This window comes from Aristolochia californica, unplaced genomic scaffold (genome assembly GCF_029961685.1).
Source record: "Aristolochia californica isolate CCGP_79_NKW_82.1479 unplaced genomic scaffold, dmAriCali1.0.hap1 SCAF_7, whole genome shotgun sequence".
Taxonomy (NCBI): domain Eukaryota; kingdom Viridiplantae; phylum Streptophyta; class Magnoliopsida; order Piperales; family Aristolochiaceae; genus Aristolochia; species Aristolochia californica.
This window is the reverse complement of record NW_027182268.1, coordinates 1,774,335-1,790,635: the sequence shown is the minus strand read 5'-3', so window position 1 is coordinate 1,790,635 and position 16,301 is coordinate 1,774,335. Positions and strand designations below refer to the sequence as shown.

Below are 16,301 nucleotides of genomic sequence, written 5' to 3'. Positions count from 1 at the left end.
ACTAGGAAAAGACAACTACGCAACACTCATACTTCTAAAAGAATCTAGAATGTGACCTTTTTCTTTTTAAAAACTAGGGGGGACTATAATTCTAGAACTTAATAAATTTGACTAATTATAATTTTTTTGGGTGGCCACAATTTTTTCGATTTGACGATGTGGATGATACACGACTAAGTAACAAAAATGCAAAACTTGAAAACAACATCGAAGCAGGATATTGCATACCTTGAACAAGCACATCATGGAGTGAATAAGTTTGATGAAAATTGTTATTAGAAGAGAAATTTAGTTACAAAACTAGGATTCGTAGAGAAAAAGAAACTCAATTCACATCAATGCATAAAGAGATAATATGAGAGAAAATAGGAAAATGTGATATTTTCAGTAAAACTGACCTTTAGTACTTCTGATATATATCAATATCTCCCAAAATATAGCTCAGATCACAAAAGTTTGTTGATAAAGAAACTAGATTCAAAGAGCTTTAATTTTATACCAAATTTAACATAAAAAATTTTGTTCTCAAATCTTTTACGACCATTTGATTTGCTTCCTTCTATAACATAATATTTTCTTACTTCAATGAGAGTGCCTCCTTCCTTAATCCTTTTGAAACTAAACTTCAACAAATTTCATTCAAGTATAATATTCTTTCATGAATATTCTTCTTTGAAGAGAAAAAATCTAATAGATTATGAACTGTGCAATCTAGCCGAATATGAGTACTCTTTCTTATTTGGCTAAAATAATCATTGACCCTTTCAAAATTGATATCTCCTTCTAGAAAACTCAAATTGAGTATTAGTTTACTTAAATATTTTTTTTTGACATATAAATTCTCATTCTTGATGGCATAAAACGACTGAAAATTTTAAGTTTTTTGCTAATGCCCAAACCTCTCTTGCTACCTAACTTTTTCTAATTTAAATATTAATTTCTCTTTTTAAAAAAATCCAATTACGAAAAAAATAGTTAGAAAGTAAACTCACCATCAATATATAATTTTTAATATAAAAACTTCAATATCAAGGTGTAAATACCATAAAAACCAACAGACAAGAAAAAAAAAAAAAAGGTAAAATATGAACCCAAACTACCGGAGATGATAAACTAAAAAATGATCACATTATCTTTATATAGGTTAAACAAATAAACTCAAAATAAACCTTCATGTTGAATTTGTATAAAATAACAATCAATATAATGAATTATTTCTATACTTCTAAAATAATCATTTCATTTCCTTGTTCCCGCCCTCCCTGTTTCCTTACAGAGTTGACCAAGACAGCGATATAATCTTCTCTCTCTTCACTTTATACACTATCTAGTATTGCAGTCGAGTCTTTTCAAATATGAAGATTGACCTACCAAAAGCTGCCCGTGAGTACAACATTATTTGTTTGTAGTTCTGCGATGGGATGCGACAAGAGAAGATGTAGCCACTGTAAGGTCACATCACAAAGCCCCAAATCCTGCCAGACCAGCTCCCTTGCAGAGTCTAGCGCAGGTAACAGAACTCGCTGCATCAAACTGCTCTACCATGTATTTGGAACATTATTTCTTTGACATGTTCTGCAAAAGTTTAATATTTTAATCTGCACAAACGGTAACCATGATACTTTTCTGTGCAATATCCACTATGATCAAACAAAGATAAGACGGGTGATCGAATAACCTTTCGAAAATTGAAATCCAAAACCATACAGCAGTTACTAAGGAACAAAAACCAAGAGGAACTACATGTTTGATGTTAAGCCCGATTGAACGCAATCGACAGCCAAACTTAACAGGTTTGTACAAGTTAAAATACACACATAAGTAAGAGGAGAGGTTATCAGCTAGAGCTTCCTTCGCTATCGTTGCATGAAGGTTTCGACTGGATTATAACCCGAGCTCCTGAAGCAAGTCTGCAAGAAGAAACACAACCGCTGTGAGCAGGGGCAGAGGGGAAAAAAACTGCTGGCAATTTAAAACTGAAGAAACTCTTGAAACCTGAAACTTAACTTTCTTCTATCTTGATCAACTTCTCTTCTTTGCCTGTAACTAGTCTCTTTGACGATCTCTTCACATTAGAAGGATCAGTGATCCTTTTGCAGTCACCGGTGGCAGGCACGCAAGCAGGCTCCTCCGAAGAAACCCTTGTTGCTTCTGATAGAGGTGACCTTGAAGGCTCATTCCTCAAATGCTTGTTGGAGCCTTTGATTGATCGAGGGATACATCTGCTGCGAACTGAATCCTCTTCCTTCTCTCTATATTCTGTTGTGTCAGACGATTTGCATGTCCTGTATATTTTTTGGGTCAAATTAGTTACTAGGATAATGGGGAAGTTACAAATCGTCTGAGAAGGAGCACCGTTTCTGTAACCAAAATTCTCATCTTCCTCCTATGAGTTACCCTAACTCAACATAACTAATATCCTTTCAACGTTAAAGTCCTCATCACAGACATCAATCAACAAGTTAATCAGAGCAAAACAGAATAACCACAAAGGCACCCAAAATACAGGAACACTTTCACCTTCTCATATGTCATACCAGGGGAAAATAGCTACAATTCACACAAATTCAAGAATTTGGTTAATTTTTGCTCACTATAATGCAGGACACTTTCCAAAAAGATCAATTCAAATGAGTTTTAACGTATTAGAAAGAATCTAAACGATCTTCCACATTATGCACGTATCTGATTCAAAAAGATAAGCCACTCAGATATCAAATAAACAACATGGAGGAAAGAAAGGAGCCATCAAGCAAAATGGTAAACAGCACAGCCTTATACCATTTTCATCAATGTTGTCATGACTATTAGAAGAATAAGACCTCCCTTGACGAGAGAATTTGCAACCATTTACCAAGTGAAAGCTTTAACAGTCTTCTACAAAAAAATTAAGATTGGAAATTGGTCGTGCAGTGTCATCATGTAGTTTAAAATATAATGTCTGAAGGCACATGGAGAATTAGTCAAATCACCTATCATCATTATAAGAGGATGAGCGCTTAAGAACCGGATAGGCTTCTCCTTCTCCTTCCTTGTGCTTCTTAGTTTCAATCAAGCTCCCACTAAAATACTCCTTGTCTTCCAATCTCATTCCCATCAGCCTAGGGTTTTCAGAGAAACAATCCAGCTCTCCTACGATCATGGAACCGGAAAACATTGGTGAAGCAAAACTGGTCTGCATAAACCTCGGTCTGTAAGTCGGAATAAACCCAAAACTGTGATGATCCTTTACTGTAATTGATCCACAGGAAATTAATTGCATCAGAACGTTCGAGGCTTTCAGCTTAGTATGCGATGGGACCCGAACTTGTTCCTCCTCAAGTATCCTGAAGCTGTTGATTTTGTCAACATCGGCTTTAATTAAAGATTCCAAGGTCTCTGTTTTCCCGCCTGAGGAAGTGCTGGAAGAAGACGGCGGTGGTGAAATTTCTTCAGGGTTGAGCTCTGCGTTACCTTTCTGTGGGACCCTACTCTGACGATTCTCGTCATAGTCGATATCAGATAGCTCATCAGTAGAAACACCCCTTGTACAAGGATCTCTGTTCCGGGGTCTTCTTTCTCTGTCGTCGGTTTGTGTAGATGCGTCAGCTGCTCTGTCGGCTTTGCAAACCTTATACTCTGTCAAGCTTAAGGAACCACTCCATGAGGGGTCTTTATCTTTTGCGATTCTTGACAATGGTGAAATTTCACAGGAACTTGGCCTGCTGGGCACCAGTGAAAGATTCTCTTCTTGAGAAAGTCTGTAAGATCTTTCTACGATGCTTGAAGAAGAAGAGAAAATCTCCTGGCTTCTAGAGTCCGGCAAAGACTTCTGATTTTGCAATTTTATGCCGCTATTCTGATGCAAACGTTCTAAAGCAGAAAGGAAGTGCAAAAAATCAGATTTTGAGCTTAATGTATGGGCTTAATTCCTATTTGACATGGGGATACCGGGGCTCCTCTGTGTTCAGAGAACTGAGGAAAGGGAAGGCCTACCTGGTGGAGATTCTTCAACGAGTTCTGAGCCCTTGAGAACATATTCATTGCCATGGGCAGGAAGAATCAGATCTTCTTCAGACAGATCGTGCCAGACAAACCCGTTCTTGTAGCTTCTGTTTCAGCAGAACAAACAACATGACAAACAATGAAATTATTAGCACTTAGATACAATGTAAAAGGGACACTCGCTTAGGGCTTTCAGTATTTCGACCTTTTACAAGACCAGGAATATGTGGCAGGCATGCCTTTTCCTCGGAGAACATTAAGACGATGAATCACATCTTCAAAGAAGACAGAGAAATAATTAGAAAATAATAAGTGGGAAATTTCGAATTTTTCGACAAGAGTAGACAATGCAGACTGGTTTTACTACCTTTCAAGTAGAGACCTTCAGGGGAGGAGAGAGGGACTTCAATAAAATGAGGATGCTCAAGATGGCGATGCCGGCAGAGATAGTAAACCACAGGAACTTTTCTAGTCTGCGGCTTGGGTGACGGTTCCGTCCGTACTCGTGCCCTCTCCGGACTCATTTGCCTGTATTTCTTCATGCGAGTCTCCATTGTTGCTAAAATTCCCTTCCCTTATTAGCTGCTCCAAGAAGACTTGCTCCCGTTCTTCATCTTGACCACCCTTTATTACAGATCTGAGGCCAGCGGCACACTAAACTTTTATACCCTTTGAAGAAAGCAGAAATCGAGCTCGAAAAATAAAATCAGGTTAATTTTTTTCAGCTAATCAGGAACTCAAGAAAAAGATTTTTCGATGCGAGTAGCGGTTCCAGATATCACAATCGAGGAAAAGCCAAAGGGGGTAATCAGCGGAAAAACAGACAGAGATATTGAAAGAGAAGCACCGAGGAAGGGTTTTAGAGATCACAGTCAAGCAAAAGGCAGAGGGAAGACTCAGTGAATGAAACCCAGGACTTTGAAAACGAAGAACTGACGAGGGCAGCGACTAGTGAGTACTAGGTAGTGATTTGAAAAGAAAAGGCGAGGAAGCGAACGCACGGGAGCCGAGAGGGAAGCAGCTGCACGTCGTTTTCTCTTTCTGGACTTCTGCTGCCTGTAAAGTGCTACATCTTCTTCTGTACTTAATACTGGTTATGGCCCCAACACTCCTGAAAACGCCAGACCCTGGTGTCTCCGCTCCAGAATCGAGCCAGACTCCTTTCTGCCCGTAAGATCTGGAAAGCTCGATAGTGACAAAAGTAACACAAACAAACAGGAAAGTGGGAACAGAGATAAAGAACACGTCTAAACAGAGGAAATGCTTCGACAAGTTCTACATCGATCAGCTCGATCTTTTATGGGCGGTCGAGTGAGGCGGTGTCCAATCCAGGCAACCGGAGATGCTTGATTTAATTGCATAATACATACTCTGCCGATTATGCTGTTTAAAAACTAATTCGTAAAGGATACGGATATCAAGGAAATACCAAGCTCGATCATCATTCGGGACATCGATGAGATCGTGGCATGCACAGTGATAGCAACCATGAGAACAGGGAGGAGTAGCCTTTACATTACCCATCTGTTTGAATCTGTACCGATGGGTCATGACGATGTTCTCCCAGACATTTTGTCGAACACGTAAAATTTTGGACAAAAAAAAAAAAAACGAAAAAGAAAGGGTAAAATCTTGTAATCGACGATTCCCTCTGCGCAATGATGCGTTCTGCTTTAACCTTTCTCTTTTAACTCTCTTTTAACCTTACGCATCAATTATTGCAGCCACTGATCAATCTCCGCTTCCTGCTTATTCTGTTATTCGATCCTCACGTAACATTCGCAAGCCATTTCGAGCTGTAATACCGTTGAAGGTGATGCCAATGGAGCATTAAATTGAGATCATTACTCTTGGTACTGCCATGGTAAAGAAAATTAGATGGTCGGAACGGACTGGAGAACTGCCGGCAGATGTCATCATGAGGAGCGATGGACTCTTATTGATGACAATTGTAGATACTGTTGGAACGAGGACATCTGGCCTCCTTCCACCTTTTACCGACGGAATTCAGACATATCGGAAAGAATTTGTGATTGTATCCGTATGTGCAAAAGCATCTTTTCATGCTCTAGGGTTAATGCTCTTTACCTCGCATTAAAGGAGGATGCACTGGAGTTCCAAGCTCTTGATTATAACGGTTTCACCATTGTCTGGAGCTTGGATAGTCTGTTAGGTGGTCTTGGTTATTATAGCCGAACTATTTTATGCGACTGTTTGTTGGAAAGGGTAACAAAAGCAAGGGAATATTTAACCTTTTTAATTTTCAATATAAGGTTGAGATTGAATATAAGAGAATGCCACCCAAGTTTATATCTGGAGAAAAAGAAATAAAAGAAAATAATTTAAATATTTTAGATGTCAAATTAATAATTGAGAATGAAGATTTTAGGTTAATGAAGGATCCAAGGTCCAGATTTCAAGATTGGGTAATGGTCAAACCGAATGTCAAAGTCGAACATCCTGAAAAAAAACGCAACTCTTCATTGATAACTAAAATCAGAAGACTTGATCAATGATTATAATTGAGTCAAAAGCCTTAGCTGCCACTGAGAACAAATCAAACGGCAGCTCATTCTCTTGGATTGGTTCCATTGCTCAAGAGAATCAGATATATGGTATCACTTAGCTAATATGAGGCCAAATATTTTCATCAAATAACATTGAAGAACTAGCCAACTAAAAGGACAACCATAACATTGAAGCAGTAGCCAACTAAAGAGATCTAAAACTATTGGTAAATTCATCTAGTTCATCAATTAAATTGAATTTCAGAGATTGAATCAAAGAAGAAACATCAAATATCAGACCCAAGACTTTGGATTCTCATAATTTTCTGTGTCGTGGTACTCTCATATTTCAAATCAAGGGCACTAATAGCAGAGTTAAATGTCTTCTAAATCACATACTGGGACAGCTCAAACTAGTGTCTTCCAGATTTATTATGTCACAGATTCAAGCAAATCTCAGTTCTTATTTCACATTATTTTGGTAAGAAGGATTTAAAAACTCATATGTTATAAATATAACCTGCCAGTAAAAGAATCTGACAAAAACACGCTGGCATGAAATAAAACAAGGAACATGATCATGGCTGCTACAACCTTTGCCAAGACCAGCAGTGATAATAAACAGAAAGACGATGTTCAACAATGACCACAACCCCTCACTTTCATATCCTGACAAGCAAACTTACTACTAAGACTACAAAAAGCATCCAGCCTCCAGCTTTTATATTATTGCCAAACCACCTACACACGGAGACTCACATGCACCTCCAGGTTTATACTGGTGTCAACCCAACCACGCCTGATGAATCCACAATGAGTACAGGAGTAAAAACAAAAGAAAATGGTAGTGATGATACAATAAACTATGAAGGAAAAGGGTAGTGATGATGCAATAAATTATGAAGGAAAAGAAAATCTCAAAGGAGATGCTTCATAAGAAAACTAACTCATAAGACATTAGTTGGCAGAAACTGAAATAATCAATAACGACGATTAAGTAAAATACAGTTATCATTGCATACCACATGCCAATCTTCCACCTGCATTGCCAGTGGTAAGGCTAAGCTCATGCCCTCCTGCACATACAGAACAGAACCAGAGATTGAGTACCTCAATATAGAAAGTGAAAAACACGTTAGAAGGAAAATTTTGTGGTTATTCAATTCAGAGAAAGAACATCTAATTACAGCATGTCAACTAAATACGAGTACACATAGGTTCAATATCAAGCTTTACCCTTTCCAAGGTCATCAACAAGTTCATGAACTACAAAGGCTCTTCCAACAACAGAATTGGACCCACTCAGTGGTATCTGCACATTTAATGATAGGCACAAGCATGTAAAAAAAATTACAAACAACTAAATAAATAGTGTTAAACAGCCTTTAAAAAAAAGTGTTAAACGGGATCACAGACAAACACAAAATTGCCAACACTTATCTCAGGTTGCTATACCTGTTTATCGACTATTGCTGCTTCTGCCACTCCTGTGTTCATATAAAAGTGAAAGGAAAGACAAAGCCACAAACATTTAGTACCAGAAGGAGAACATTGAGAACAACAACCTGAGCAGAGAAATTTACCATCGGCATTAGCAACTATGTTTCCCAGGTCACCCGCATGTCGTACTTCATCCTCAGGAGCACCATGTGTCAAGTTATTAGGGTTAAAGTGTGCCCCTGAATTGAGACGATAATGAAGATGATTGAACATGAGCAATAAGGTGAAATGTCATCAGTGCAGGCATTTTACACATGGTGTACATGGCATGGAACAATGATTAGGATAGGAAGAAAAAGGGAAGAGAAGAAAGAGAACAGAAGAAAGATGGTTCGCATCAAAACTAGATTCAACCCCCTAATTACCTTTATTCTGTAATTCCAGCACTTAAAGACACAATTACATCATTGTTCCTCATATTTCAGCATTCCAGACTGCTTATGTAAGTTAACACACAAACTAACCTTACAAATAATATAAAAAACAATTTCAACAGATGCACATAATGAGAACATCACACATGCAGGCCTAAGACTTGCAGTGACCTTTGAGGAAGATTACTAGTAAGTCAATCTAATGTTCAAAGAAAAAGCCATTCTTATGCAAGGGATGCATTTCTGGTTAAGGAACCCACGATGTGCTGGTTGGATCATATAATTGAAGATCATTGAAGCTTGATCTGATGGCCCATCCCAATTATATTATAACAAGTGCTGCACAACAATATGATCTAAAGCTATGGTCCTAACAGCAACAGGCAAAAGGCAATAGCAGTAGAGTATTATTTATTAAATATCTGATTTATTACTTATAATTTCTTTTATGATTTATAAATACAATGTAATTATAAATTTCTGTTATTTTAATGTCAGTTTGTTTATTATTAAAAATAATTTTTATTTTTTATATTTTTCATTTATTTCCTTCCTGAATTAGCTTTTCTTTATCATTTAGTTTCTGATTTATTTTAATTTATTTAATTATTATTAAAAATATTTTTAATTTCAGACATTTATTAAGTTTCCAGTTTGTGTCTATTTTAATTTTAGTTTATGAAATACCAAAAATGGGCTTTTATTATTATAATATATTTACTTCCTGGATTTTTTGTAGTTATTATTAAAATAGTTTTCATTAAAAAAATTAATCTTTTATCCTGCACATCGCATAGGTTTTTCACTAGTATTATCTGTTGAAGAAGTATTAATGGTATATCTTGTAATTAAGTAGTTAAGTGACATATCTTGTAATTACTAAGTGTTTTAAGATCTTTTTTGCTTATCATCATGTATTAAGGTTTTCAATCCAACATTATGAATAAGAAGTATTGGAGAGAGGCGAGCTCACACATGAGCTCCTTTTTGAGGAAACCCTAATCTCTCTCTCTTCCTTGTGCTCATGCTTCCTCTCTTCCTCTTGTCTTCTTTTTCTTTCTCCACCATCGTCCCTTCAATTCTAAGTTCCTTTAAGCATGAAAACCTAGAATCCAACATTATCTAAAGCTACAGGTCCTTACAACAACAGGCAAAAGCCACTACTAGTTGTGTATTAGAATCAACCATTCCTTATGGATCAGTTACTGTAGAATACAAATATATGCACGCATCATTTCAACACCAATGAACTGTAAGATACATACCAGAAACTACTGTTCTTTCCATTTTTGGCAAAAATGATGAGGATCAGAATGTTTTGAATTTTAGGCTGTTTGCCTACTCAACGCTATGGAATAAGTGACTGCATATCCCTGGCTAGCAATCCTAATGAATCACCAAAATTACCCATACCCATGCCAATAACGTCCGCTAGTTAACTCTTTGACGTGTGAACAGACATAAATATCCTCATAATAGTGATCTTATGACTCTTTCAAAATGTTGACTTAAAAGTCATCCAATTTTGGCTTGTACAGAAAGAGATGTGTGAGACATTCACAGTGTTATAAGCCAGATCCTACACTTATTTAGTCCCATATTGAATAACAGAAATGCAAACATATATAAAAGTAATAACTTTATTATCATGGGGTGTTTATGTCTTTTCACATGTCAAAGTTAAAGCTAACTAACAAATATTATGTAGGGCCAGATAGGTCATTTGATAATATTGTCATATTGTTTGAGCATTAATTTGAAACTCGAGGGTATGTAGGTATAAATGTCATATTCAAGAGGATTGTACACTATTAACCCTAAACCTTGTTAGATTGCCATGTCTAAAGCCTTGGTTTCAAGTTCTCAACTAACTCCTTGATTGACACCAATAAGTTTGTACAAGCATAACATGCATCAGTGATATGTATAACCAAGAACTACAATCTTCAGCCAGTTATCATGCAGTGGGGAAAATGGTTGGAACATTTTATCTATTTTTTGGTACCAACATCACTTAAAGTAGAGTTCAAAAAGAAATAAGGAAGAAAATAAAAAATTAGTATTGCTTCCATTATTTGAAGTTCTAAATGTTTCTCAGATAAATTATCCAAGTTGGATTTGCTTGAGACAAACCTGTTGATATGCAACCATTGGTAGTATCACCAAACTCATGCTGCAAATTTAAAAAAAAAATGATGATCCAGAGGAGACTCAAAATTTGAAACAGAGGAGAACAAACAAAGAAATACTGAATCCAAGAACTCACAAGATGAAACCCATGAGGTCCAGGGGTCAATCCAGTGATGCGAACTTGCACGGTTGTAGGACCTGTTAAAAAAAATAGTTATCCCTTTGATGAAAACTTGCACAGATCCTTCTAACAATAAAACAAAATAACATTTCCAGGGGGAATGAAACTGTGGGAAAAGCAAGCAGACATTGATTTTAATAGTGGCCAAAATGAAACACATAACGGAGAAGTTGACTTTCCAATTTAAAAATAGCAGGTCATACATCAACTTGCATTTTGTTGTTCCTCAAATAACAATTCACAAAAGGTTATAACTAGTTTCAGCACTTCAGTACTCTAAGTTTACTTGCCGTTTTTTTAAAAAACTGGAGTCTACTAGCTGTTTTGCTCCCACTTTTCCCTCTGAATGTCTTCCTTAAATACATGCAAACCCGCTATACTGGGGGAACTCACATCATGAAACTCCAATCATTTATTTTTATTCACAAAACCAGTTTTTTTTTTGAGAAAAAATCAACTAAAATTTAGTTTTCAAAATGACAGTATCTCTAGATAGAATTCGCTTGATTATCAGGGGCAGCAGAGAAAGAGAGAATGAGAAAATTCCATGATTGCCTTCAAGTTTGAACTCCCCATGAGACATGGAGGGGGGACTCATATCATTAATGTTCATCACTCAGTGAACCTGCAGCAAACGACTCCTTTTCAAGAGCTCATCGGTTCTTTATCCGGAGGAATCTTTTGACATGAGACACTCGAGATTAGATTGGTCATGAAGACAGAATAATAATTAGCTATTGTGGAAAATAGTCCTGACAGTTCGCCTCGTTCAACATCGCAAATGTGCAACTCATTACAGTTGTGATTACAGTCAATCCCATCGATGTAACCCCCGTGCAGACAGGAACTACGACATGCTTAAACATTAGCACAACAGAAGAAAACAAGAAATGAAATCACAAGAGGAACAAAAGTAGACAAGGGATTGTCTGTTTGGCTGTTCACAGGACTTGATATTATTCACTAGAATCTCCCATAAGAATTAACGACCCTAACAAGCAAAAAAATTCTTTATTCCTAAGTCAACCACATCCGCAATGATTTTCAATTGAGAAACTAACCATCGTCTTGCTGGATTAAAGTGACAACTCCCTCGACTTGAGAGTTTCCTTTGAGGACGGCGACGGCCTTTTTAGTTTCAGCAACAACGGTGAGAGATTTCGCTACGGCGGATGATAGATTGAAGGAATGCCGTGGGAGCCTAATGGAAACCCCACTAAACGAAGACTTCAACTGATGAGAATGGATGGGAAGCGATGGAGCGAGAACCGGTGAAACAGATGAAACTGAGATAATGTGGGCGGCCATTGCTGCCAATACAGCTTGCATCCGTTGAGCTGCTCTAGGCGAGTGAGGCGAAATATTTCTAGAGACTAGAAGATAAGGCAGCACGCCCTGTGGATCATGGCACGTGTAACTGCTAAAGTACATTTCTCGTTTTCTTTTTTTTTTTGACTTAGGTTACATTTGATTTAAATTACGAGTCGATTGGGCTGAGCCAACTTGGACAGATTGGGATGATTCACCAGGGGTTGAGACGAGTCAGACGGGTTGGCGTGACTCAAACGGGTTGAGCTGGCTCCAGTATCTTTCTCGTTGAAGAACTTGATTTCACTTAACCTAATTTTGGAGAAGATAAGTTTCTCCCTCATATGGCAAGTAGGAATGGAGTAAACTAAAAATTAGATCCATGGGAGACGGACTTGTGTTGTTGAGATCTGATATTGTTGAGATCTGATATTGAAATGGCTCAGCGGAAGGGGTTTGGAGCGAAAGAGAGAAAAAGTTGTTATCTTGATTGAAGAGTGGAGGATCTTAACGAGTCATTGTTTTGATTATCATAGTGAAACTTTGACAAAACTTTGATGAAGTGAGAATGGGACTTTGATTATAACTAGAATTAGAATGTAGTTGTATTAGATTTCTTTAGGAAAGATCGAGAATAGTGTAATCGGATATTACACTTGACTTAAGAAAGATAGAATCCCTTTGTATGTTTGTAATAGGGACTGGATTAGTGGAAATTTTCCAAGCAAGAGTTCTTAAGCGATCACTACCACTAGGGAAACATCAATAACAACAAATTTATGTGCTCCATTGTGGTTATGTGTTTGTTCTTTGAATTGCTTACTTGTTTGTTCTTTGAATTGCTTACTTGAGTACCCCCCCCCTAAGCAAGAGTTATTAACGTGCATTATATTTCTTCCAACAATAAACTTAATGATATTTTCACTAAAGCAGTTAGTGTTGGCCTTTTTCGTGATTATTATTCCAAACTAGGTATTTTTTTATGTTTTTGCAGCAGCATGAGAGGGAGTGTTGAAGATTTAGTTGTAAACATATGTATCTTGTTTAGTCTTGTTCCCTCTTTTTCAAAAACTCTAATTATTTTCATCTTAGACAAGTTTATTATTATCATTATATTTTCCAGCTTATGAAAATAATTGGAAAGGTGGGGTTGGCCCTAATTGAGCCTCTACTTCCCATTGTCTTCATCTCTTTCTCTCTTCCTTTCTCACTCATTTTCCTTTTAGTTCTCTAGACTTTTCTTTTCTTCCTTCTATCTTCACCTCTTCTTCTCTCCTTAACTTCTCTCTTTTAAACAACGTTTAAACATGGTTTTGCCAAAAATTTAACATCAACCCACAAAGATGATGGCTATCAATTAATCTTCGTAGTCTCTTAATTATCTATTGATTCAACAAAGCCTCCCCTCTCCTAAAATCATAGTACTCTTGTCTATCAAACCGTCTATGCAATTCTATCATTGTCATGATGCAACATGTCGTATGTGAAAAAATTAGAGAACCTTATTCACTAGCCTTTGTTTGACACACTTCTTAGATTAGTGTATTTTGTTTCATCAATCTTTTGCCTTTCGACTTACATGTTCTACATGTTTGATAATTGTTGTTGCTAGTGTGTCTTTCTCCTACCTCTGGGTTCAACTTTGAGATTTCATCATCGTCATCACAGTCGATGACATGGTGAAAGAGAATTAATTCTGAGAATTGTTAAGAGAGAGGGAGATAATATGCTATTTTTTAGTCGACCAACCATCAAGAGATGAAAATTAGTGTCTTGGTGGATGACAATGTTATGAATCAATCACAATTGTTTGAAATTGCTATTTTGCTACAAAAATTTCTCATAATCTAGGGAGAAAAAACCAAGGCTTCTTTGCCATGACAAACTCCTACTTTTGATAAGGTGGTGGACCCGCAAGATAGGTTAACTTGTTGAAAGAAAGACACCGAGATGAAAAAAAACAAATTATGAAGCTTTTTAATATCTTTAACTGTCTTTGCCAATACTCTTATAGGGATGGGGGCTTATAGAGTAATCTAAAAAGGAGAAACTTCGATAAACTCAATAAAATTCTTTTAGGCCGTGTTAGGAGCACAATGGAGAGAAAAGAAAAAATAAATTAATAGAGGTTTATTTTCTCTTGTTCGGATGCTTAATGAAAATGAGAGAGAAAGCGGAAGAGTAATATAGCTTCTCTTATTTTTATACATGTGAAAAATAAAACAAGAAAATTAGTAAATTTTTAAATTTTGATGATTAAAATTTATCCTCAAGTTTTTTTTTTTTTTTTGGGTCCCCAAATTCCATTATTTTTGTAAGAGAAAATTTATTAACTAAGAGAGAAAGTGATTTAGGTTTTTCTCTCATGTTTCTATGTTACCAAACAACAAAAAATACATTTTTCTCTCCTTTTATTTTAATTTTTTTTACGGGTTCCATACATGCCCTTAGGCTATGTTTGGAACACAAAAAGTGGAGGCAAAAGAAAAGGAAGAGAGAAAGAGAGAGAGAGAGAGAGAGAGAGTTTTTCTGTTATTTGGCAACCCTGATCTAAATTTAGCTGAGCTAAATTTATTATGATATTCTGAACAATAGTTTGCTTCGTTCATGATTACCATATAATCAGTTTATAATATTTTACTTCATACTAGGATATTCCTCCTTCTTGGATGATAGCACTGGTCAGGAGATCATATGTATATTGTTGGTAGTTGATAATTCCTACCTCATAATAATTTTAGAGTTGAATCTTGATTGTTTGTTCCATGGTTTTAATTCCCATGGTACTAGAAAGGGTGAAAGTGCATTTCTTGTATATGGATGTAGGTTTAATGGACGGAATTGTTCAATCATTCAATTGTTGTTGAACTTTATATTCAATTAAAGATGCATTCTTAATTGATCCAGTTATCCTACTACTGGATGCCATCTTGTGACAAATTAAAAATTCAAAACCAAATTTAAAACACAATTAAAGTAAACTAAAAGTAAACTAAATTACACTACAGCTAAGAGTGGTAAAAGATAACCAGAAGGAGGAATATCCTAGTATAAAGTAAAATATTATAAACTGATTATATGATAATCATGAACGAAACAAACTATTGTTCAGAATATCATAATTAATTTACTGTTCATCATCTTCTTGATTAGATACACGTCTGTCAACGATTTAAGAGTATAGCGGCCCTTCAACGCCTACACCTATCCATGGCAACGGCAACATGGGCATATCTTAGTGCGACTTGGGTGACGTCCCATATCATAACAAGAATGAAAATGAATAGTAAAATCATTATAACATTGCGAAGTAAGTTAACTCCCCTGATGATTAAAATATAAAAAAATTATAATAGCTTTCTCCATACCTGGATATTCAGGGTTTAGCCTTCCATGGCTCTGATACCAATTACAGCGGGAAGAAGGATAATTGACAGAAGGATAAAAGTAACTTACAATACAATCCAAGTCTTAAACACACGAGTAGGCAACCTTGATAATAAGGGGAAAGGTTTTTTAAGTGATGCCTTAACAATTGAAACTAACTCCTTATATAGAAGGAGTGAACTAAAGTGGATTTGAAAATATTTGAAATCCACCACTAAAACGAAAAAGTAATCCTCTATGATTGAGGCGGTTGTGAGTCATCATCTCTATAATTGAGATTCTTGGATGAGTCATCTTTATCATCTTTATCTCCATGATTGAGATTGGAACAAGACCATTGATGGGCTTGGTCCCATAGCATCTTTTGTTGACGAAGAGCTTTAACTCTTATCCGATGCAGGTAGCTACTGGCGGTATCCCATGAATGTGACTTTATGGAAAATGGCCGACCAAAGATACTGTATGAGCCTGGCGTGATGTGACAAATAGGCCAACTGTGGGCCGGAGGATAAGATTTCCTTTGTTGCCTTTGGACAGACTTGACCGACGAATCTAGAATAGATGTGTCTGTCGTAGTCATATCCTGCAAAATTATTTTCCTTTAGATGTTGTTTTAAACATCTCTATCATTGCATTAATATATTCATCAGGATCCTCTGGAGGCTGACTATCAGGTAAGAAATCATTAGCATTATCATCATGCTCGGTACTATTAAAGTCCTCGATGTCTTCATCATCTTCTGCAGCGGATGGTTCAAAAATTGACATGTTGTCATCGACAAGGTTAGATGATGTGCCTTCATTGCACTTAGTAGCCATAGAATCCTTCATTGATTCTAATAGTTTTTTCATAATATCTTTTTCCGATATATTCGGAATCAAACTCTTCAATTGAGTTTTGAAACTTGAAAATAAATTGTCGGAGTCATA

General features: G+C 36.4%; 2 protein-coding genes across 2 annotated transcripts; both read right to left on the bottom strand.

The window, feature by feature from the left end:
- Positions 1-1,610: 1,610 nt before the first annotated feature.
- Positions 1,611-5,424, bottom strand: LOC137936773 (protein SOSEKI 3-like). The gene is made up of 6 exons (XM_068781642.1): positions 4,352-5,424; positions 4,190-4,259; positions 3,976-4,091; positions 2,973-3,852; positions 2,008-2,285; positions 1,611-1,910 (listed from the first exon to the last, which is right to left on the bottom strand). The coding sequence occupies exons 1-6, from the start codon at positions 4,536-4,538 to the stop codon at positions 1,885-1,887; spliced, it is 1,557 nt and encodes a 518-aa protein (XP_068637743.1). The 5' UTR covers positions 4,539-5,424; the 3' UTR covers positions 1,611-1,884.
- Positions 5,425-6,982: 1,558 nt separating this feature from the next.
- On the bottom strand, positions 6,983-12,037 carry LOC137936030 (superoxide dismutase [Cu-Zn], chloroplastic). Its single transcript, XM_068780527.1, has 8 exons — positions 11,738-12,037; positions 10,632-10,693; positions 10,499-10,538; positions 8,075-8,170; positions 7,947-7,978; positions 7,728-7,803; positions 7,514-7,567; positions 6,983-7,290 (listed from the first exon to the last, which is right to left on the bottom strand). Exons 1-8 carry the CDS (start codon positions 12,003-12,005, stop codon positions 7,265-7,267), a joined length of 654 nt encoding a protein of 217 aa, XP_068636628.1. The 5' UTR covers positions 12,006-12,037; the 3' UTR covers positions 6,983-7,264.
- Positions 12,038-16,301: the final 4,264 nt, after the last annotated feature.